The 24,506-nt window shown below is 32.8% G+C and overlaps 2 protein-coding genes across 5 annotated transcripts in view; one reads left to right on the forward strand and one right to left on the reverse strand.

Annotated features, from left to right (window-relative positions):
• LOC107457059 (very long chain fatty acid elongase 7) overlaps window positions 1–10,150 on the forward strand; it is a 79,041-nt gene extending 68,891 nt beyond the window's left edge. For all 4 annotated transcript variants that reach the window (XM_087165241.1, XM_087165239.1, XM_087165242.1 and 1 more), the window contains exons 4-8: window positions 3,524–3,604; window positions 3,684–3,740; window positions 5,541–5,646; window positions 6,610–6,746; window positions 8,794–10,150. In XM_087165241.1, the coding sequence (XP_087021367.1) occupies window positions 3,524–3,604; window positions 3,684–3,740; window positions 5,541–5,646; window positions 6,610–6,746; window positions 8,794–9,120 (708 nt within the window). In that variant the 3' untranslated portion in view covers window positions 9,121–10,150. The remainder of the gene's footprint in view (window positions 1–3,523; window positions 3,605–3,683; window positions 3,741–5,540; window positions 5,647–6,609; window positions 6,747–8,793) is intronic.
• Window positions 10,151–20,664: 10,514 nt separating this feature from the next.
• On the reverse strand, window positions 20,665–21,435 carry LOC139426490 (uncharacterized). Its single transcript, XM_087165244.1, has one exon. The coding sequence runs from the start codon at window positions 21,433–21,435 to the stop codon at window positions 20,665–20,667; it is 771 nt and encodes a 256-aa protein (XP_087021370.1).
• Window positions 21,436–24,506: the final 3,071 nt, after the last annotated feature.

Genomic DNA, 24,506 nt, shown 5'->3' on the forward strand with positions numbered 1-24,506 from the left:
AGTTGAGTTTTGATTTATCACTAAACTGTATTGTAGGCGACTATGCATAATAAAAGGTAATTATGTTATATAAGCTTTAGCTTATGATATTACGGCAGCATATACTCTATCTGTAATACTTTTGAATACATACTAAATTGGTAGGTTTTCAAAAATGTATCACATAATAAGTCAGACTGCTAATTTCGAAAACAATTTTAGTGAAACTTTATTAGTGCGTCATGAAAGCTAAATTTTTGTCTATAAATTATTTCATTTCATTAATGTTCAAGTTAAAAAAATTAAATTACTCTCTATACAATTGGAAGAGATTTTTGAATGAGCGCATCTTTCAATGCATAGACCTTTTAATAAGTTTGAATGCATAATTGCCTTCAGCAGCAAGAGGTCTATTTTTCTTTCATTTGTCATTTGTGAATGAAACGTACATAGACGCGAAGGCCATTCTTATACCCCATTAGTTGTAATAGTTTTTTTTTTCCATCTCACTATGCTTCTCGCTTCGGTGAACATCTTAAGTATTTTTTAAATACATATAGTTATAATAGTTTTTTTCCTTTATTACTAAAGTGTTACCATTATCAACTTTTAATCTAATGATGGAATGATCCAACTTTCAGATTAAAAATTCCGATTTTATAAAGGATACTTCAATATATTCTAATGCTCTCAATATACTCTAAACTAAAATGCTTCCTCATTTTTACTCTTGAGTTTGTGACGAGGAAATCTCTGAATCTAAATTTTGAGCTTTTAGAATATGAAGATCATTCAATTTTCATCTGGAATTCAGAACTTTACATGCTTTGATTTCTGTACTTTTTTAAACACGTAAGTGCCTCCAAAAAAGCCCACCTTGAATAACTTTTGATCTAATTTTCACGTTTTAGGACTCATTCTGGGAAATATGGTGCAAATAGTTTGGTTAGGAGAGCTCTCCAAAGTTTGCCCTCCTTAATGTTAAATTAACTTTTTGCGTAGTTCGCTATATCTCACACTTTTTTAGTGAATTGAAAAATTTTTAAAAACAATTATGAAATTCGTTTGTCCAAAGATAGTTCCATTCAAAAAATACTTTTAGCAAATATTTTATTTAAGAATGGTCAGAAAATTTGAATTTTCAGATATACAATTTTTCATTTCAATTTAAAGAATTATTACATGGCAAAATACGAAATTTGAGCCATTCTTTTTTGACCATTCTTATATAAAATTAATTTATACTAAAAGTTATTTTTTGCCTGGAGTTATCTTTGGTAAAACGACTTTTATAATTGTGTGCAAAATTTATTTCAGTTCACATAAAAATTCATGGGCTATAGCGAAATATTAACATTAAGGTGGTCAAACTTTGGAGAGCTCTCCTTACAAACTATTGGCACTATATTTCCCAGATTATCAGAAATCCAAATCCGTCGGAAAAAATGGTATTTTATTCAGAGAAAGTATGTTGTGTCCGATTTCGTAAAATATCGTCTGCATTAACGAATTTGAGGTCATCCCCTTGAGCCTTTAAAATAGAGTGCTAGAACGTGAAAATCAGATCATTAGATTAAAAGAAATTTTGGGTAGTCCAATTTTTCTTTTTCTTTTTGAAACACTTTGGTCATATCCTTCAAGTTTAGATTTCGGAGATGAAGACTATGGTAACAGAAGTTAAAAGCATTTGACGTATATTTTCAAAGTATATTTTCAACGTATATTTTCAAAGTAGACTTTTCAAATTATTAGCATTTTGATCAATTACCGTGAATTACGTGCTCAGTTTGAAATGCATTTCAAACTGAGCAGAGTATTATTTTTCATAATTATTTGTCTTTTTAATTAAGTTTTTAATGATTTTTGAGCAAAACTTGTGTTTAAGTGTTTTCATAACAAATATTAGACGAGATTTTCTATGCTCTAAACAATTATTCCTATCTTAAAAAAAGACTCTGAATAGATTTGCAATAATGTCAACAGCTTCACTATCTGTAAAATATTAGGCTAAAGCTTTCAGAACTTTATTTAGTTTTGTAGATAATTTAAGTCCCTCTTTATCATAGACATAAATAAAGGAGGAATTTTGTATATTTATTTAAATAAATTACATATTGTGGTTGCTAAGTTCACTTTCATTCAAAATCACAAACTACGAAGTGTGCAATAAGATTTTTTATTGTCACTGGAAATTTTTTTTTTCACAATACAGTAAGAATGCTAATTTTTGGAGTTATTTTTCATAATGTATGTGAATGTGTTATTATCTAAAATCTGCAATTAAATTATTCGTTTAAGTTTAGTATTATGAAGTTTAATATTTGACTTATTCTGAATTGAACTGTGAAATTTTTTTGCACGATTCATATACATACGATAAGACTCTGATGAGGAAATTAGTTTAAAAGAGTTTGAGGAATTCGTACTTCAGCTAGATTGAATTCCTGAACGAAAAATTGCACGAACACTCATTAACTTTAATTTATCATTTGTGTTCAACAATGCATTTTAATTAAAATCAATTTTTCATTAACGCTATTTGCATTTATTTTTAAGTTTCTTTTCATGTGAAGACTAACAAGTTTCCTTCGAATGAATTGTTTCATTGACTTTAGTTAAAATAAAAATTAATGTCTTAAGCTCGTTAAAATTGTGGCCAAGCGTTTATAATTCAGAAACTTTTTTAACAACCAAGATAAATGGTTTATTATTTTTATACCTTATTCAATCCAAACTAGTCTTTATGCATTTACAATCATTAGTAAAGAGTTGAGGATATGTTTTCAAATCTATTATTCAATACAATGATTGACATATTGTAGACAAAGCCATCTTTGACATTGAGTTAAGATTCATCAGATTGCATATTCTAATCTGCTCGGTTGGTGGTATTAGGTATTAGATGTTTTGACCTTTCTATTTTGCAGCGCGACAGGGTCGGTTTCATTAGTTGTTCAGACTGAAATTTTGGGATTCTAATATATCTAATTTGTTTTCCTTGTAAATGCTTCGTTGCTTGTTTAATTGGCAAGATTCGTTTTTCTAAATAACCAAGGCTAGCTAATGGCTATTTTCCTCGTAACATTTGCAAAGCAATATGACAAATTTTAATTAAATTCTTTTCCCTTTTTTTTAATGAATAAAAGAAATTTCAGTTTATGAATAAGGAAATCAAGACTTTGAAAATAAGCATTCAATTAAACTAAATATTGGCTTTTTCAGTTTTAGACCAGCTTTCATGCTTAATTTTAATGGATTCCTTTTAAATATCGAAGTTTATGCAAGTAGATTTTAAAGAATTTAAATCTTTCAATCCTTTAAAAATAAGAATGAAATTTCCTTAGAACGGACCAGTTATTATGTAAAATTGAATTCAACAATTTGGAACAAAAATAACTCCCTAGATTTATGTAGTGATCGGCTTTTCAAGTTGTGATAGGTTTAGGTTGCAAAAGGAAACAACAGTAAGCATTAAATTTGTGACTGCAATTTCTAATCTATTCAGTACATTTTCAGTTTTAAAACAGTGTACTTTCTTTTACAGACATTCCGAATTTTGCTAAAACCAAACCACAGTTGGACTTGCAGAATCGACAAAAATAAATACGATCCTGATAACGTTCGAGTAAGTTCTACTTCTGGATTTTGATTTTGATTTTCAACTCTGATTGTTCTATAAAATTGGTTTCTTTATTTTTTTGCAGTTGGCAGAATTGGGCTGGTGGTTTTTCTTCATAAAATTTATAGAATTTGCTGACACAGTAAGTTCATATTTATCATATATAGAATTCACTCGTATTTACAAACAGCGCTCAGTTTAAATGGTTTATGGAAAAAAATATTCCCCCCTCCTGATGAATTAACACAGGTTTAAATACCAGCGATGGTTAATTCGTAATGCTTCCAACTAGTACAGATCACAATGTTGAAAAATATCCCCAGTGGTAAGTGGATCTTGGGTTAGTCCTTTGGTGCCGGTCTCACCGTTGGAAGCTTTAGGTGGTTTCCCCTTCATTAACGTAAGAGCGTACTAGTATTAAGGAAGCTTGCCACAATACTTGGGATGTTACTTCTCTCGTCCTTTGGAACTAGCTTAAAATTTCAAATCTACGGATTTGAAGATTGGTAAATCCAATACGGATCGATTGTTCAACGATTATGAAATAAAATAGAATCGTACAGAAAATCTAAACTTAACGTGTATTTTTGTAATTTGTACTAAACTCGAGGCACTTGTTTTTTTTTTTAAACTACAGCCAACATAGTTTCATTTCCAGTTCTTCGATCGGAAAATATTAAATTAAGGTCCAGTCAAGCTTTGATGGTCTAGATTATTGTAGTTAATTATGGAAACCATTTTGTGTAAAGTATTTCTACAGATTTCGTTGCATTAATTTGGAAAAAAAATCCAAACTTACTATTCTCCTAATTTAGTTTTCAGTTAAGTAATAGTTCTTATAAATATCAGATTTGAGGAGAGGTGATTTAATTTATGTCATGACATCAAATTTAAATAACTATTATTATTGCCACTTGACAACATGCTCACTAAACTCTAAATGTACCCAAAATATTGGGCTAATGTTATGCTCAGCTATACTTAAAACAATTAAAATAAGTCGGCTTTTAAGGGAAAAATGTTTTTGCTATAGCTACGCTGTAAAAAGTATCTCAATACCAAAAATGACTGCAACTACTTTGCAATAAAACTATGTAGTGAGACAATATTCCCAGCTCCTATGGACCTATGTTTCACTACACAGTGAAAGTTCGATTACTCTTTGGTTTAAAGTTAACCCCCTTTTTTTATTCGGAAATACTAAAATTTATAAAGTAAGAGGTGATACATAAGTCTGAAGAGTTATTTTTACTATACAATATGAAGCAAGAATCATTCATTTAGGGTGTAAGTATAAAATATTCCTTAAAATTAAACTAGTTCGATAATCACATACACAAAAGCAAGGAGAGAATATAAATTCGAACAACATTTAACAAAAACTGAATCTGATAGCAATAAAATATTAAAATTATTCAATATAATTGACAGATTTATGCAGACAATCTCATGAGAACATGGTTATCTTTGTTATGCAATTAAAATTATGTATGTTATTAGTGTAATGCTGTTTAAGGGGAATGATTTTGTTCAGCATCGTCGAGGCGAAATCACTTTTCCTTGCAAAGAATCGATCGTCTAACAATTGAAAGATTTAAACAGATTGATGAAAATAATTCCTGAATGGAGTGAGCTTGATTTAAGCTTTATCATTTATTGGAGTTAAGATTTAATTACATCTTTTTTTCGGTATTAAATTGAAATTACGCAATTTTTAGTTTTTCAACACCAAATTCAGGTACGTTTTTATAGTGCAGATTATGCTAAATATGCTTTTAAGTACACTGAGATGTCAACTTTTTCAAATTCAATTTTTTAACATTAAACAAATGAATTTATATGTATCCAAAATATGCTATTTTTATCTATTAAATGAATATACTTTGTGAAATCTCAATGAGTTAGCGTGTTGTGAAATTGAAAATTTTTTTCTTTTATTCAGATTTTCTTTGTTCTGAGAAAGAAAAATAGCCATATCTCGACTCTTCACGTGGTTCACCATGCTGTCGTTCCCATTGCCGTTTGGGGTGGATTGAGAATCGAACCTGGTAAGTTTTCTTTATTATGAAATCTTAACTGCATTCACCTTAGGTGGTTAACTGCATTCACCTTTAAAAAATGTTCCACGAATCTGAGCTATCCTAATTTTTCTTTTTTGCTTTTGACTTTACAACGGAACCAATTTACAAGGGTTTGACCAACTTACATTTAGTATGACTTTTTTACCATAAAGCAGTATAGCATATTTAGTCTCTGATGCAAATTATATTCAGCAGACTATTTAAGTATAGCAGTGTAAGCCACGCGACAAATTAAGGTCACAAATATAGCCTAAGAATTGTTTTTTTTCAAGAAAATAAAATTTGAAAAAGTTAAAATTTTCTCTCCTAAAATTAAGATTGCAGTTGTTTCTATTTACTTATTTACTTAATTACAATAAGACATGGAAGTTAACAAACTTAACCGTTTGAGTGCTGAAGAGTTTTCTTACATATATGCTAATAGTGTGGAATGAAATGCGTAGTAATTTCATCGCACAATAAAAATCACAATTGAGTAAAATGAATAAAAACTGCGATTGATATGAATTCAACTGCTCTCAATAGATGGGAAAATTATACTAATCCACAGCAGCGTCTCCGCATATTCTGTACAAAACAAGCGAAACGCGATAGCTCTTGGCCGCACTCAAACGATTGAAACAGTATTGGTAAAATTATTTTCAAAAATGTAATCAGAAAAATTACTTTAGTTACCCCAGTGGTTTCAGTGACTCTGGATGACCGAATTGTCGCTTTATTTGGTTGATCTTACCTTTTGCTCATTCCGTAGGCAATGCCTTGTGTTTTGTTACCGTAAGATGATCATTCATTTCTGATTGCTTTCTGAATTTAAGTAAAGATATTTTAATAATTTTGCGAATCTGATCTGATTTTGCATTGCATGTTATGAAAATTTGATATATATTTCGAAATAACACTGTGTTGAAAGGAAATTTTTCTTTCTTTCAGGAAGTTATAATTACTTTTTCCCCTTGATCAACACAATTGTGCACACCGTCATGTATTCATATTATGGACTTGCCGCTCTGGGACCCAAGGTGCAAAAATTCCTCTGGTGGAAGAAATACCTCACAACATTCCAAATGGTAAATACTTTTCCTGAATTAGACTTTTCACCTTTGCAAAAATTATCATCACTTTAGGCTAACTGGCTTATCAATTTCGTACAGTGAGTTTACAATCTTCAGATTCTATGAGGTGCCTTAGTGACTACTGATCATTGTTACCATAACTTTGACGTATTGGTATTCAATTGGATAAAATCTTCATAAATTAGTGACAGATTATCTTCCCTTTTATATCTATTCAAAAACTAAAAGAAAGAAACGTGTAGATGGGTACTTTGGAAAGACCTTAGAATTTCCAAAGTACCCATTAATCGACAAATGTTTTATTTTTAAATTTAAGAAATATTTATTGCAATTGTAAAAAGTTAAATTTTTCTAAACCAGAGCTTTTAAATCATGTAAACCTAAACGAAATAGTCTTATTTTGAATATTTACCCTTCAAATTTATCTGCCAAAATATAAATGAAAAAACTATAGATGCAAAAGCGGTTTTTAACCACATAAAATTTCAACTTTTTTCTACCAGCTGCACGATCTAAAGATGTCTTTTCCCTCTTAGTTTGATTAGTATAGTGTGTTAACTTGACGATGTACAGTGCACAAAAAGAAAATAACCCTGAATAATTTTTGATCTAATGATTGGATCTTCACGTTATAGTACTAATTCTTAATGGTTTGAGGGGGTGACCACAAATTTGCTAAATTTCAATTCGTTTAATTCTCGAGGCATAGTGAATTACACAAAAAATTGAATTAATACTAAGGGGTCCAAACTTTGGAGTGCTCTCCCGACCAAACTATTCAGACCATATTTAGCAGATTGCGGCTACCTCCGATATTTTGGGGTTCAGAAATGCGAATCCATCAAAAATGTGTTTATTCTAAAAAAGCATGTTTTGTCTGATTTCGTAACTAAAAATATCTCCTTAATCTAATTATCATACTTGAGGGCATCCCATCAAGCCAAAGTCCCAAAAGTGAAAATCTCATTATTAGACCAAAAGTTATTCAGGGAGGTAAGTTTTTATTTTTTTACTCGCTGACTTTATGACAGATTTCTACTCCATCTTTTGCCATTTAATTCATTCTAGACTCGAAGTACCCTACAAAAATGTATTTAAATCTACTAGCTAAATGAATTGAAAATCACTTAAGACAAATCACCTACGTCAATAACCTTCGCACGCTAGTAAAATCATTCAAGATGACTGCTAATGACTAAAGGGTAGTTCTTTGAGGTATTCCTTTAACAATCATCTTGAATGATTTTACTAGTGTGCGAAGATTATTGACGTAGGTGATTTGTCATACTTAGCACATATTCGAGCACATGACGGAAGTTAGCAATTTAAATCGCAATAAAGCTACAGATTAAAATTCATTCGCATATCATGGTAAATATCAATTAGTTTGGTCTATAATGCCGGACGACACTTATAATGCCGGATGGACATGTGTTAATATATACAGTGCTTCAAACGGAGTTTGATCGATAATGGTGTATAAGGGAAAATAGTCTGGACTCAAACGGGTAGTGTTTTGACGAGACTTCATTTTCCATAAATTCTTAGTAAGAAGATGCAATGTTGAGTCTATTAAAAACATTGAAGAGATCAGAGAATATTCCTTAATACTTGTTTCGAGAGTAAATAAAAAGTAAATAAAAAAGATGTACCTACACAAAGGATTAATAGTTCTGGCGAAATAAACATTTAAGAATATTTTAGACATTTTAGTATTTTTTTGGAAAACCAGTTTTGTATTTGTATGCAAAACTTTTTTTGTATCATATTTTGAGAACAAAGATACCAAATTTATATGAAAAAGTTTTCTTTCAGAATGCGTTTTTGTCTGGTTGTGTAATTTAGTTTAGTATTAAAATATTTGGGATGAACCTTTTTGACTTAAGAGTGGAGCTTTGTTATCCAATTATAAGATTAAGTTTCGTGATTTCGCTTTTAATGGTTCATTGTTATTTTTAATTTTTAAAGTTTTATTATAAAGATCGAAATTAACCGATTATTGTTGTAATGTAAGTGCTTAATGTGCATATTTTTATTACAGATCCAGTTTGTCATGGTATTTTTCTATGTACTCAACCTCATGATCACCAGGTGCCAAGTATCCAAGTTTATCATTTATTTGAACACATTTTTGGCCGGACTTTTCCTTCTCATGTTCTACGACTATTTCCAGAACACCTATATGAAGAAAAAGGCAGTAAGAAAGCAACGAGCCCTGGAAGAAGAGAACAGAGCCAAACTTGCTTCCAGTGACACCGCCAGCAAAATGAACGGTCAAATTCCCACAGTTTCCCAAAAAGTTTTAGAGAAAGAAATAAAGAAAAACGGATACGTGCAACCAGTACAGCTGAACGAAAAATCTGAATGAACAATCTGTGTCACTTAAAACTAAAACTAGATCGGTCTGAACTATTGACTTTTGAGAAATGGTGTTTTCTGAAAACACAGTTTTAAGCGAGGACAATCTGTTCCATTATTGTTAAGTTTTCATATTGACGGTATTTTGTAAGCACAAGTTTTTGTTAATTTCAGGCAAATATTTTATGACAAACACCGGTTCGATGCTTTATATTGTTTTACTGCAAGGTTTTCTATTTAATCTAATATTCTATACATTTTTAAGAAATTATGCAATATGTAAATTTAAGTTTTCGATCAACTGAAGACGCTAAAAGTGAAATTAAATTTGAATTATTAAAATTTCCATTTAAAAGTTTTAAATTGTTCCCTAAGTATTAAGATCTTTGAGTATTTGTTTTGGAGTTGTAAAACTAAGAAATACGTTTCCAGAAAAATTGCTAATTATTTTTTGAAGTGTTGTGTTGATCATAATTTTTATTAAAGCCGTAATTTGAGTTTTGGTAATTAGATTAAAAAGCAGTGTTACATAATTGTTTTTCATCGGTAAATGTATAGAAATGTTAAGGCTTCTGAATATCGAAAACTTAAAGTAAACACGTTAGAATGAGCTAAATATCATTTTTTTATGTAACTGTCGAATTGTTTACATAAATTTAAGTGTTTTAAAGATTCAAATTAACGTGTTTAAAATAGTAAGTTCGCAGCAGCTCAGGATTTAGCGAAATTCTTTTTAACTCTTATATATAGGGTTTTAAAACTGGAATTTGTTACAGTAAAATGATCATTTTATCTTCTGTAAAGAGTTTTAACTCAGTGTAAATTTCTGTAAATATTCCTTCATTTCTTAGACTGTACATTTAATTGCTTTCTTCTGTAACTAAACACAACGTTATCTCTGTATAATAATCATATAGGAACGACCATTTTTTGATGGTTTTTTTTGGGGGCAAATATTTTTGTTTAAATGGAATTTGACACTTTCTATGAACGTGTATACAAATTTGTTTTATTTATGAATAAATGTTTGTTTAAATGTTTTGATTTCTATTTAAATTGCACAATTTCTCTCTAGAGTACATTATTATCAATTGCCTTACAGGGATTCGTTTTCGAAAATGTCTTTATTATTAAAACAGAACAAACGAATAAACTATTTTTCTCAATTTCCTTGATTCTAACGAGAGTAATTTAAGGCATCTAAATTTTCAATACAATCTTGTTGCATCAAAATCTTCGGAATCAATATATCATCGACCCAAATTCAGTATTTGAAACATTCAGCTAAATCTAACGCAGCAAAATTTGCAAATTAAGGTCCTTAATTATACATAAAAACTTCTGTTTAATTTTATACAGTGCTAAAAATTGGAATAAATCCTTATGAAGTTATGCCAAATAGTTTGTTCGTTGCAGAGTTATTAAATTTTTAATTTTATCAGAAATAAGTTTAGATGTTTTAAAGTCTCAGCATTCCTTTCAGTTGTTTGCTTTTTGAACACAAAAAGAAAGTTAAAGCATGATCTGCAGATGCTGTAGTAATCTAATTCAGTCAACCACCGTTATATAACCATCAAAACTCACATTTGGTAGAAGCCCGCTAGCTTTTAACTCTAAGAAAGACTCATTTAATGCTAAGATATCACGTTACCGTTAATGACTGTTATAGTGGTCCGAGTTTCTGGCAATTTGTAAGCAAACTACGCATATAACCATTCCGTATATTTCAATTATAAAAAAGAATATTATTTGTGCGAAATGTAGTAATGTATTTGTTAACTACTTTGTAATAAATCGAAAAAAAAAATGATATTCCAAGTAAAATTTTTTTCTGTTTGGGAAGAAAAAATGTCAAGCGCAAGTGACTGTTACAGCCATCTAGTTTTCATGGAAAACTGACAAAATGTGACATACGACAAGACAGTGCTATTTTTTTTCCTAACATATCACTGGCACTGAATTTTATATGGCAGTTTTAAGCAATTGAAATGACGTGTCTATCTGATCACGATCGTCAAGTCAAAAGGAAAGCGGCAACGAGTTTCTAGGGGGAAATAGATTTTTCTTAATGGAATTCTTTAGCTTGTCATTGACTAAATTCTCTGTATTTTTAACTTATTGATGAGGATATTGCTTTTGTGACGTGACGTTTTCTGCTGAATGTTTTTTTTCGCGGAAAAAATACTGAAAAAATTTATTTTTTAAATATAATTTTTTTGGTTCAAGACAAAAAAAATATATATATATGACATGTTTGAAAACTAGATAAAACTTTCTACAAAATCTGTATCTATAGTATGATCATAGGATAATAAACATGAGAATTACATTAAATATCGAACTAATGAAAATTGCACTGATATCATTACTATAAGAGTTTCAAGGTAAAAAAGGAAAAGGACTAATAGAGATTTGATATTTAATAGAAATTCTATTCTTGGATCTAGTTATATATGAAGAAAATGACTTTTGATTTCCCATACATTAAATGTTACAGTAGAAAGGATAGTTGTTTTAGAAAATGATCATTGACTCCGTACCTATTCAAGAAATATGAAAAAGAAATTCAAAGATTTCAAGCGTGTTTTCTATCTTTATCAGTGCTTCAGTGCAATTATTTAGAATTGAATATTCTTGAAATACAGTGAATATTGCAGTGCAAAAGTCGATATTTTTTGAAAATAACCGAGGATACTTCGGATATCTATTTGAATAATGTAACCTTTATGGTAAAATAAACTTCTTTTTTTTTGTTTCCGATTTTTTTACATTGTCGGGTTAGTATTTGTTTTATCTAAACTTTTCATTAGCATCGAAAAGGAACCATCAAAATTAAAACAGGGAAGATCTTTAGAAATTACGTTTTTATGGGAAGGGGAACACAGTGGGGACTTTTATTGCTAATTAATAAAATTTTAAAATTATGGACAAAAAATCACATTCTAAACTTTATTTGAAAAAAAATATTAAAAGATAGTCCAAAAACCTTGGTTTTTAAGAACGTTTAATAAAAATAGATTATTTGAAAGGTGATGGATTTAAGAATATACTGAGTGGATGGAAAAACCCCCAGGAACGTAATTCAAAAGTTAAATGAATATTTAAGAAAAGACAAAAATAAACAAATATCTTAAAAATAATGATTTTGGGAAAGGTTAGGAAAAATTAGGGGGTACTCCTCTTAGTAATGGAATGTATTTTTTAATATTTCACTAGCTTTCACAAGCGAAATTTTATAAAATTTCAAACGTCTTTTAGTTATTCTCCCTTATTTTTCAATTAAAGAACATCAAACCCCCAGCGCTGTTATCATTTGTTTGTATTCGTAATTCTTTGAAATTTTATAGATTTTGTAATAATTTTTTTCATTTTTTATAATATTTTTTATTTGTAATAATTTGATTTCCTTTGTAATAATTTTGTTTCATTTGTAATATTTTTTTTTCATTTGTAATATTTTTTTTTCAAATATGTTGTCGTCAAAAGTTTTCGATACTAAACAAAATACAGGGTTACACACTCACAAAAATATATTTTTCTAGCTTTTTTCCTTGACTAAAAAGAACATATTTCAAGAAAAAACTTTTGGACGCAAAATGCGGATCTTTGTGTTTAGCAACCCCCAAAAAATATAAATATATTCAAAATAAATATTGGTTGGGCTGAACGTAATACGAAATAAAACAAATCTTAAGTGTTTAAAATGCTGTTAGAATAAGCAAAGAAAAAAGTAATTTAAATTATTCAAGAAAAGTAACAAAATTGTTTTTTTCCATTTTTTTATAGAAAAAGGTAAGTTATTTTAAAATTTTGGTATTGACAGAACCACATTTTGAATAATAGTAGCCATTTCATTGATAAGAATACCAATAGTTACTAGTAGTAACCCACTGTGACATTCAAATATCTAAAGAGCTTATGTGAGTGTTTCTTCATTGTATAGTATGGAATTTTTAGAAATAAGTAAATATACCGAAGAGCCATTACATTATGACCACCCTGCTAATAACATGTAGGACCACCTTTAGTCCTCAAAACTGCAAACATTTAAAAGTTTATTGAATGAAAAAAGTGGTGAAATTATTATATTTTAGGAGTGAATGAAATTATGAAAAAAAATAGTGCGTAGAGTCCCTCGGCGTGGAAGAAGTTAAACTTCGCAACCTGCGACGTTAATTGTAAAAGAATCTGCAGTCGTAAAAGGATCACTAGTTCGATTCAACGACTCTTTTTCCTGCTCCGCTCGCTTCCACGCTCTGTAATCACGTTAGTCACGTTGTTAGGTAATATTGTGCATTTTTCCCTCGTGGACCTCTTGAACCAGTGGAAGTGCTTGTGGCTGCCTCATCGTCTCGTCCTGGAAAATGTATTAATGATGTATGTGAATACGTCATAATGTAATTTCAGAAGAGAAAACCTAACAATCAATTAATATTCACAAGAGACGTACCTTGACATAACCTTAAATCCGTCGCATTGTCCGTGGGATTGTTTTCACTCGTTTTTTACAATTGTTATCCACTAAATTTGAAAATAAAAAATACTACCCTGTTAAATTATATGTGTATCAAAACAAACTAAAAAAATTTTTATAGAAACACAATACTTTTATGACTTTTATTATTTTTATACTAGTGAGAACCAAAACAATATGGAAATGAATGAGGGAAAACTGGATCCTACCACGTGATTTCCCGGCCAATAAAAATGCAGTGTTAAACGTTTAACGCAACCTTGTTGGAAGTCGCATAAGAAGTATAACTTCAAAAAAATTCTTCACATTATTAAAATAATTGTTAGTCTTTCTTTGGTTAATATGTCCACGGCTGACAATAAATTTTATTTATATGTTTGAGGTTCCGCCTAAAGATGCTCGATCATTTAGTATGCCGTAGCCATAAAAAATTGGGTACTATTGTTCCATAGAATACCTAAAGGTCTGGTTTCTTAGGACAAGCGCCTTATCTGGGCGTCAGCGTGACGTCAACGTCCCGCTGACGCCAACAAAATACTGGTTTCCCTTAGGAAAATTTGCCATAGAGAAGCCTATGGTAATCTATGGCAACCTATGGCTACCATAGAAACTTGTATGGTAAGATACCATACGCCTATGGTTACCATAGAGATTTGTATGGCACAACACCATAAGCCTATGGCTACCATAGAGATTTGTATGGCACAACCCCATAAGCCTGTGGCTACCATAGAAATTTATATGGCAAGATACCATACGCCTATGGTTACCATAGAGATTTGTATGGCAAAACCCCAAAAGCCTATGGCTACCATAAATATTTGTATGGCAGTATACCATAGACTAATGGTAACCATAAGGATTTGTATGGTACGTCACCATTGGCCTATGGCAACCACAGAAATTTGTATGGCAGTATACCATAGGCCAATGGTAACCTTAAAGATTTGTATGGCAGTATACCATAGAGAAAAGTTGATCTAGATCTCCACCAACGAAACAACAACTTCTATGGAGTCCTCAAAAACATCTTCTAAAAGAAAGAAATATCCATTATTTCACCCCGAAGTTAATTAAATTCAACATGTAAACCCACAAGGCATTCCTGGTGAGTCTTTTCCGGCCTCCGGGTGGCCAATTTTTCCATTTTTGAGTGTTTAAAATCAGATGTTCCATTGATTTAGGCTTAGAGTATCAGACCGCCATATTAACGTATCATCCACTACAAGTGGAATCTTTCGCAAACTTTGGCTACTTATTTTAATATTTTTTCGATCTCATTCTTGGTCAAAAACAATTTATTGCAAACGCCTATGCGATTATCTATCTGAATTTATTAAGTTTTTTAATTTCCGGCTGTCTGGTACTTTTATCAGCGTTTACATTCTCATTAGTTTTTTATTTTAATTCCACTTAGGTTCTTGCAATGCTTTTTTACATTATCTTACATATGTTAGGGCTTTATATTTATTTTTTGTGTTTAATTTTTGCTTGCCGTTAAATTGTTTTTTATCACGTCTCTGTGTTTTACTATTTTACAACTAATATTTCTTAAGTATCCACACATATTTGTACAATGTTCTGTTACATGTTTATACATAGCTTAGGATCATCACTTAACTAGATTTGCTGGATTACTGGTTGACAATTGTTTTGCTTCAATATCATCAACTGAACAGTCCCTGGCCATATCATCTGCTGCTATAACCAAAAATGCTTCTAACAATTTAATCTTTCCTTAAGTTTACAACTTTTTCGTCATAGTGATTCCCTATACCCAATTAATTTTTATTTACTATCCCTGACCAAGTGTAAATTTGTCAATAACAATTATTAATTTCACCAATTTTAATCATGTCTTAAACATGTTTTGTATTTACCAATGTTTCTATATTATGTTCTCTTTTCTAAATGTGCTTAACACAACTCAACATAAATTTTCTGAGTTTTTTTATCCCTCACTAGTAGGGGATCAACTAATTTAGCCTGTTTTCTATTCTTAGCTTTTCATAGTCTAATACCATCTTTTTTATGGATAAAATTTTGTTCACATGCCACCACTGGTTGCACCGTTACATATTCAGCTTTTGTCCCGTTTGATCTATTTTAAACTAATTTCGCTTCGACCACCGGCCCCACTCTTTATCTTTTGAGTTTTAATAGTATTTTATTGTTTTAGTAGTCTGTTTAATTTTTAGTTTAGTATCACATATCAAAATTTAAAAAATTTTCATACTCGCTCCGACCATTGGACCGTTATTTTGCTTCGCGTTCTTTTAGGTTCCTCTAATATCTGAGGCTTATCTAACTAATTATGATACCAATCAATCAAATGAACGTTTTTTATACTCGCTCCGACCTCCGGACCCACTTCCTATTTTCTTGTTTTTACAACTTTAACAAATATTAGTTGCCTGTACTCAATATATTTTGATCCTAATCAACATAACCAATATTTTCCCCACTCGCTCCGTCCACAGGACCCATTTTCTAGCGGTTAGTAATAACTGTTTGAAATTTATTTGAATAAGAACCGCATACAAAAAGGATTCTGCAAGTAAAACAGGAGAAGTTTATCAAAGAAATTTAAAAAAATGCTTTCTGGATATATATTTATTCTACAATTATTAAGTTTTGCATTTTTAATATCCATTGCGAAAGATTCTTGTAAGTAATTATTTTTTGACGTATGGTAAAATATCAGCGAGAAATGTTGCCATAGATGTATGGCAAAGGTATACCATAACCTATGGAAAAATATTTCTTTATAAACTGTAGCACATCTTAGTTTTATGGCAAAAATTTGCCATATAAAAAATGCCATAGGATATTCCTATGGGGTTTTGCCTATGGCAAAATTTTGCCATACACTTTTGCCATACACTTATGGCAAAACTTTGCCATATAAAAAAAATGTCATAGAATATTCCTATGGGGTTTTGCCTATGGCAAAAATTTGCCATACATGTATGGCAAAATTCTGCCATACGTATATGGCAAAATTTTTGCCATAGGCAAAACCCCATAGGAATATCCTATGGCATTTTTTTATATGGCAAACCTATGGCAAATTTTCCTAAGGGTTGTTAGCTCAAGGCCTGGTTTCTTAGAACTAGCGCCTTATCTGGGCGTCAGCGGAAAGTTGACGTAGAGCTGACGCCATAAAAATACTTTTTTGTTAGCTCAGCGTGAGCAGTCGGCCCAACGCAGACATTTTCTCTCATTGCGCATGCGTTAATAACGTAAACAAATATTTATTTTGAATTTGTATTGATTTTGTTATTGTCGACCAGTGTTTTAGAGAACAAATAATGACTTTGTCCAAGAAAAAACACATTGCAGCTGAGCTAAATGAAGAGTGCTATGTTTAATGAAGAAGCTATGTTTAATGTCAAAATCAAAATCTTGGCTGATTTCAATGCGCTGTTGGGTGTTGTCCGCCATTGCTTCTGTGGTTAACGTCACGTTGTAATCCAACTGCAGTTGAGTTGGACGGCAATTGTAGTTCAAGATGAGCGTTCGATGACGTATACTATCAAACTCACAAATGGACCAATCAGAGGTTAACGCTTGTGGTGATTAGGTTAAATATATTAAATAAATTAATTCAATAAAAATTAACTATCAACACAGTTTAATAATAATAAAACATAAAAGAAATCATATTAAGTTGCAAATAGAGAGACGACTAGGATTAGCGACAGCAGCATTTCAAAAATGGTGTAAGTTCATCAGTCAGCAAGATGGAATGAATGTTAGACAAATTGACCTGTTGCCATTTCTTGAAACTAAGGTTTTAACTCAGAGATGTTGTCATCTTATTGAAAAGTCATTTCCTTGAGGGGAAAGTTTTGTACTGCCACCTGGCGAGCAAAGTTCATCGCCATCTGGTGAGAAGGTGGTTCACCACAGTACTCCCCCCTAAGTGGTGAAGGCACTGATGTCAGAGGTAACGAGGGTTAAAGCGAACATGCCTTCCAGAGCGTGTGATGGTCTGGGATTGGATCACAGGGTCCTTGTCTTCTGGAGTAGGATCTAGAGAATCACTGATGTTTACACTAGGGGTTGCTTTTTGTCCTGTCAACACCTCGTCTGATGCTGTCGAGAAACATGGCTTAAGGCGATCAATGCCAATTGTGCATCTTTTGCCATGTATGAGCACAGTGAAGTGTTTTGGGGTGCGCTCAAGTACTTGGTAGGGTCCATCATAGGGAGGTTGGAGAGACCTTTTTATTCCACCATGACGCACTAGAACCTGGCTGCAATCAGATAATGAACGGTGCACAAATGCTGCTGGTTCACAGTGGGCAGAACCTGGAGTCGGAGTCAGAGTTTGCATAGCTTTTTTTAGCTGCTGTACAAAATCTTCAGGCGAGTCTTTTTTGGTAGTTGTGGATGGAGCGATAAAGTCTGCTGGAAGCCTTATGGTTGTACCATAGACTAATTCTGAAGATGTACACTTCAAGTCCTCTTTAAAAGCAGAGCGGAGACCCAAGAGTACTATCGGTAGGGTTTCAGTCCATCTCTTGTTGCTGTGGCACATCAAAGCTTGTTTTAGTGAGCGGTGGAAGCGCTCGACCATTCCATTGCTGGCTGGGTGGTACGGAGATGTGCGAATTTGATGAGTGCCCAATATTTGAACTAATGACGTGAAAAGCGATGACTGAAATTGTCTTCCTTGGTCTGTGGTGATTCTTGAAGGCACACCAAATCGAGAAATCCAATGCTCAACAAAAGCTCGAGCTACAGTTTCAGCTGTAATATTCGCCAGTGGTACTGCTTCTGCCCATCTGGTGTATCTGTCGATACACGTAAACAAGTAACTGTTACCATTGGAGGGTGGCAGGGGTCCGACCAGATCTAGGTGTATATGGTCAAACCTTGCTGAAGGTGGTATGAATGGCTGGATAGGACTACGAGTGTGTCGGGTGACTTTGGATCTCTGGCAGTCTAGGCAGCTTCTGGTCCATTCGACTATATCTTTGGCGATAGCAGGCCAAACGTATCTGTCCATGACAAGTTTTTTGGTGGCCCTTACACCAGGATGGGATAGGTTATGGAAAGCAAAGAAAATAGGTTTCCTAAACTGAACAGGGACATATGGTCTAACTTTTTGCTTGCTAGAGTCACAAATTATGTGCAGTCCATTCGTCAGATGTAATGACTGGAAGTTTAGCGAGCACTTTTTATCACTCAGCAGAGCTTGAAGTTCAGTGTCACTTTTTTGAGCTATAGCCAGTTCATCAAAGTTTACAGGTGGCTCACTACCAATTTGCTGAATTCTGGATAACGTGTCAGCAACTACATTGTTCTCACCAGAGACATGCCTGATGTCGGTACTGAATTGAGATATGAAGTCCAGATGCCTGAGTTGGCGCGGGGAACATGTGTCAGAATTTTTGGTAAAAGCATATGTTAAAGGACGATGATCAGTGTAAATAATGAAGCATTGCCCTTCAAGAAGATGTCTAAAATGTTTTACGCCCGCGTATATTGCAAGGAGCTCTCTATCATAAGTACTATAATTAGTTTCGGTTTTTGTTAACTTACGAGAAAAGAAAGCAAGAGGTTTAGGACCTTTAGGAAAATGCGAATGGACAACAGCACCGATAGAAAAAGTGGAAGCATCAACCATTAGAGAAATTTTATTATCGGGTGTATGATGCGTTAAAGTTGTTGCGTTAATCAACTCTTTTTTGCATTTTTCGAAGGCTAGTAAAGAATTCTCATCCCAGGGAACGGGACGTTTGTCGTTTTTTTTCGAATCCCTTAGAAACTCATTTAAGAGGGCCTGTGTTTCAGCAGTTTTTGGTATAAACCGCCTATAGAAGTTAATCATTGCTAAAAAGCGTCTTAGTTGAGAGATTGTTTCGGGTTTGGGAAATTTGGAAATTACCTCGACTTTGTCAGGAAGTGGCTTAACGCCTTCAGTAGTTATCAAACAGCCTAAGAACTTTACGGAGGATTTACCCAATATACATTTATCAGGGTTTAGCTTGAGGCCAAAGTCCCGTAAGCGAGAAAATATTTTGTGTAAATGTTCTACGTGTTCTTCTTCTGAAGTAGAAGCAATTAATATGTCATCAAAATAAGGGATGCAAAAGTCAAACGGAGCTAATACTTGATGTATGAATCTTTGAAACGTCTGACCTGCGTTCCGGAGTCCGAACGGCATTGCTGTATATTCAAAGAGGCCAAAAGGTGTCGTTACAGCTGTTTTGGGTATATCTGGGGGATAGATTGCAATTTGGTGGTAAGCTCGGGCAAGGTCTAGGGTTGAGAATACTTTTTTTCCAAAAAGATTTTGGGTGCAGTCCTGGATGTGAGGGACAGGGTAGCGATCAGGAACAGTGATCGAATTTAGACGACGGTAATCGCCGCATGGTCGATAATCACCGTTTGATTTCCTTACAACATGAAGAGGACTAGCCCAAGGACTTTTCGACGGACGAAGAATACCTTGAGAAATCAGGTATTCGAACTCTTTTCGGACAGCGTTTAAAATGTTAGGTGTCAGACGACGAGGTTTCGAGAAAACTGGCGGGCCTTTGGTCTCAATGTGATGATATGTTTTGTTTGGGAGGTCAACATTATTGTTTTGAGATGGGTTAATTAACTCTGGATACTGGCGCAAGATATCGTCGAATTTTGAATCTCCCAAAAGAATTGAAATATTGGTGAAAAGTGGAGAATCCGAAGGCAAATGTCCACGAGAAGACAATTTTGTTTCGGCATCAATCAAACAATTATTTTTAACATCAACCAATAGATTAAATATTTTTAGAAAATCAGCACCTATAATAGGCTGATTGACGTCAGCAATGATGAACTGCCATGTAAAATTGCGGCGCAAATTTAAGTCTAATTTTAACAATTTAGTGCCAAAAGTTTTTATGACTGTGCCGTTGGCAGCATACAATGTCAATGTTTCGCGAGTAGTAGGAAGGGTTGTTTTGCTTTGTGGCAAAACGCTGACGTCTGCACCAGTATCGATGAGAAATTTAAATTTAGAAGAAGGATCGGCCAAGAGAATTCGATTTATGAGGCGGTCGCCTGTGTGGCCATCACACGATCGCCTAGCTAGTTTGTTGAAAAATTACACGGTTGGGTACACTTTTTGGCATTTTTGCCAAAGTTAGTGTGATAAAAGCATTTGCCATTAGCAGGATCCTTAAATTTTTTAAAACGGGTTCTAGAGATGCTACGTTGGCGAAAATGATTTGGAGCTGGGCTACGCGATCTTTTGACAAAAGCAGTTAACTCATTAACTTGCTGTGTCAATTGAGCAACTTGTTGTTCTAATCGAGAGGTGTGGGAATTAGAAGTAGCGGCAACAGAATTAACTCCCTGATGAATAGAGAGATCATTAATCTTGTCTGCCACAGTGGCTAACTGATCTAAATCTTCGCTGAGAGCGGCCAAAATTGTTTGTGTCCCATTAGGTAGCCGACCAAGCCACAATGATTTTAAAAGAGTATCGCCAACGTTGTCACCTGCGAGTGAACGCATTCTCGTTAAAAGCTGGGATGGTCGTTGGTCCCCTAACTCTAAACCTTGGAGTAAAGTTCTTATTTTAGATGCTTCGCTTTCAGAGTGTAACTCTACTAAACGTTTTTTAAGTGCTTCATATTTATCATTCTCCGGGGGCTTTAACACTAAATCACTAACGGAATTTAAAATATCCGATTCAACAGCAGAAAGCACATGGTTAAATTTGGTTACATCAGCTGTTATTTTAGCCAAATCGAATTGCGCCTCCAAACGGACGAACCATAGCGCTGGATTATTTTTCCAAAAGGGTGGCGCCTTGACGGCAACATGAGCGACTGACTGATTTTCAAGTTCAGTCATAGCGTATTAAAAATCTAATCACTTATTAAAAAATAGAATGACAATTTAAAATGAAATTGAAGTTAAATGAATACAATGATTTATAATCACTCAATTAAGGAATTACGTTTGGAAAATGCATAAGTGCGCATGCGCAAAGAAAAATTTAAAATTAAATTCAGAATACATTAATACGGAAAAGAAATTTTGAAATATGACACATCGCAAGATCAATAAATAAAGCTAAAAAAATAACATACCATGTTACCCCGTGACAACTCAGGTTGAACTTTGACAAGAAAAAGAAAAGTTAATGTCTTATTTTAGTTAAGCATTTTAAGTTTTAAAATATTTAAGCTTACGGCATAAGATGATTGCCGATGTTGTAAGATTTAGAAGGTTGCATTATTTTAAGGTCACCAATCTGTGGTGATTAGGTTAAATATATTAAATAAATTAATTCAATAAAAATTAACTATCAACACAGTTTAATAATAATAAAACATAAAAGAAATCATATTAAGTTGCAAATAGAGAGACGACTAGGATTAGCGACAGCAGCATTTCAAAAATGGTGTAAGTTCATCAGTCAGCAAGATGGAATGAATGTTAGACAAATTGACCTGTTGCCATTTCTTGAAACTAAGGTTTTAACTCAGAGATGTTGTCATCTTATTGAAAAGTCATTTCCTTGAGGGGAAAGTTTTGTACTGCCACCTGGCGAGCAAAGTTCATCGCCATCTGGTGAGAAGGTGGTTCACCACACGCTGATTTCCAGCTGACGGCGTCCTGTCCTAAGAAACCAAGCCTTAAGCTATGGGTGAAATCTTTAATCCTTCTATACTTTACCGACATTATATAAAATGCTCCAGCAGGCCGGATATTAAACTTTGCGGATATCACATGCAGTTTAAAATTAATGCTTAGCTTCCATCTAGTTAAAGGCATTCAGACTGTGGTATTTTTATTTATTCTTCGAAAGAACTGCGAAAAACACGCCCTTAATTTCAACAAATTGGCAGCTGGGGACTTCTATGGCATTATTTAATTTGATGAGAAACAGACTTCAAAACTGGAGATGCCGTTGCTTTTTTTAATTCTTTTAATATGATAGCAAAACTATGGTGGACCACCCTGTGAGACATTTTTTATTTTTATTATGATATTTTTGAAAAATATAGTGTCCATTCTTTCATAAAAAAAACCAGTTTCATTGTCAAAAAAAAATATCTTTCAAATTCTTAAAAAACTTTTGATTATTGGAATATGTAAAATCTGCCTATATTTTCCAAAATAATTTCCATCTCTTCAGAACTAATTAATTCCCATTAAAATTATATGAATTTACTTACGATAATTATACTTCAAACAGGTACAACGCTTCCAAATTTCTTAAAATATGAGTTAGGACATCACGAAAAATGTTTAAATCTAAGACAAATTAATGGATAAGAAAATTGTTAGATTAAGATTGCCTTCACCGAGTTATTTCTCCAGTTAAAAGCAAATTTTTTAAATTTTTTTAATATTTAATTTTTTTAATTAAATTTTTTCTTAATTTTTCGAATTTGTTATAATATGAAGCTGATTTTGTGACAAATCACAAAAACCAGTGGTTTGCTTGCTTTTAGTGAAAGGTCCGATTTTGTGAAATTGTGAAAAGTACATTCATAATTTTGGTAAAAAGAAGAAATTAAGTGAGAAAAAAAAGGCAAAGAATAAAGGAGTTTTAATTTTAAAATTATGAATTAAAGACGTCATTGACTGTATAAAGTACCTGCACTTTGAGTGCATCATGCGTAAAATCTATTTTTACCGCAAAATATTATTCCGTAATTTTTACAATAATATTTATTTAGAATAAGTGATTCAGAGACTTTACGGTAATTATGACTGTAAAAATTATGAAGTATCAGATTTTTTGTTTCGTAACATATTCCGGTGAAAATATATTTTAAAGTAAAAAGTACTGGCACCCTGAGTACCGGTACTTTTAAATGGGCTTTATTAAAGAAATTACAAACGCTTTTACAAAACTAAGACTTTACTTCTTATTGACGTTTTGCGCCATTTTTAGAATTAGCATAAGAGATACTGACTAAAGATAGGCTTAACTTGACCAAAAAATCATGAGTAACTGCTGCCAACTCACAGTAGTAATGGAAATAGCATATTATTCGCAAAAAAATCGTTATCTCAAACACTGTAAAAAATCTGATATACTGTAATTTTAACAGTAATAATTACCGTAAAATCACTGAAGCATCCTAATTTAAATATATTACTATAAAAATTACGGTATAATATTTTACGGTAAAATGGATCTTACGGGTGATGCATACAAAGCCTACCGGTACTTTACGTCGCAATTTTATTCGGAATTTTTTACAGTATAGGATGACAGAGCCTTTAAAAAACAGTCAGAAAGGAATTCTACAAGAAGATAATTAATTTTTTTTCTTCCCTATCTTAAAATCAGAGTTCAGAGTTCAATATTTTTAAACAAAAGCCATAAGCCGACTGCCACATGCAGTCTTAGAAGAAATAGCGTCTACGACATTCAAAACCAGGGAATTCATTAGTCATGACAATTGGATGGGGAAGCTACGAGACATAATGATATAACTTCCGTTGTTACTACACATGGAATGAAGGAAATTCAATGACTTCGAAAACAGGGTTCAAGAGAGTCTATTACTCATCCCAAGTCCCTCTTTTCACAGCTTGGTGACAAATATTTGTTCACTCACAGTTATTTCAGTTCTTGGCGAACAGAGTATCCTTTGGCCAAGGTCTGAGGTATCTGGTACCAAGCGCTCACCAACTGGTCCTGCAATTCCCTTACATTGCGAGGGGGTAGCGTGGCAGCACGAATTTGGTTTTCCAGGTAGGACCACAAATGCTCTATTGGATTAAGGTCAGGTGAATTTGGGGGCCTAGACATGACTTGAAAGTCACTGGAATGTTCCTCGAACCAATCCATAACTATTCGACCCTTATGACATGGTGCATTATCCTGTTGGTAAACACCATCCCCCGCAGGAAAAATTGCTGCCATGAATGGGTGAACCTGGTCTGCAACTATGTTCAAG

This window comes from Parasteatoda tepidariorum, chromosome 1, assembly GCF_982258835.1.
Source record: "Parasteatoda tepidariorum strain Cologne lab strain chromosome 1, Ptep-v5.0, whole genome shotgun sequence".
In the NCBI taxonomy this organism is placed as follows: domain Eukaryota; kingdom Metazoa; phylum Arthropoda; class Arachnida; order Araneae; family Theridiidae; genus Parasteatoda; species Parasteatoda tepidariorum.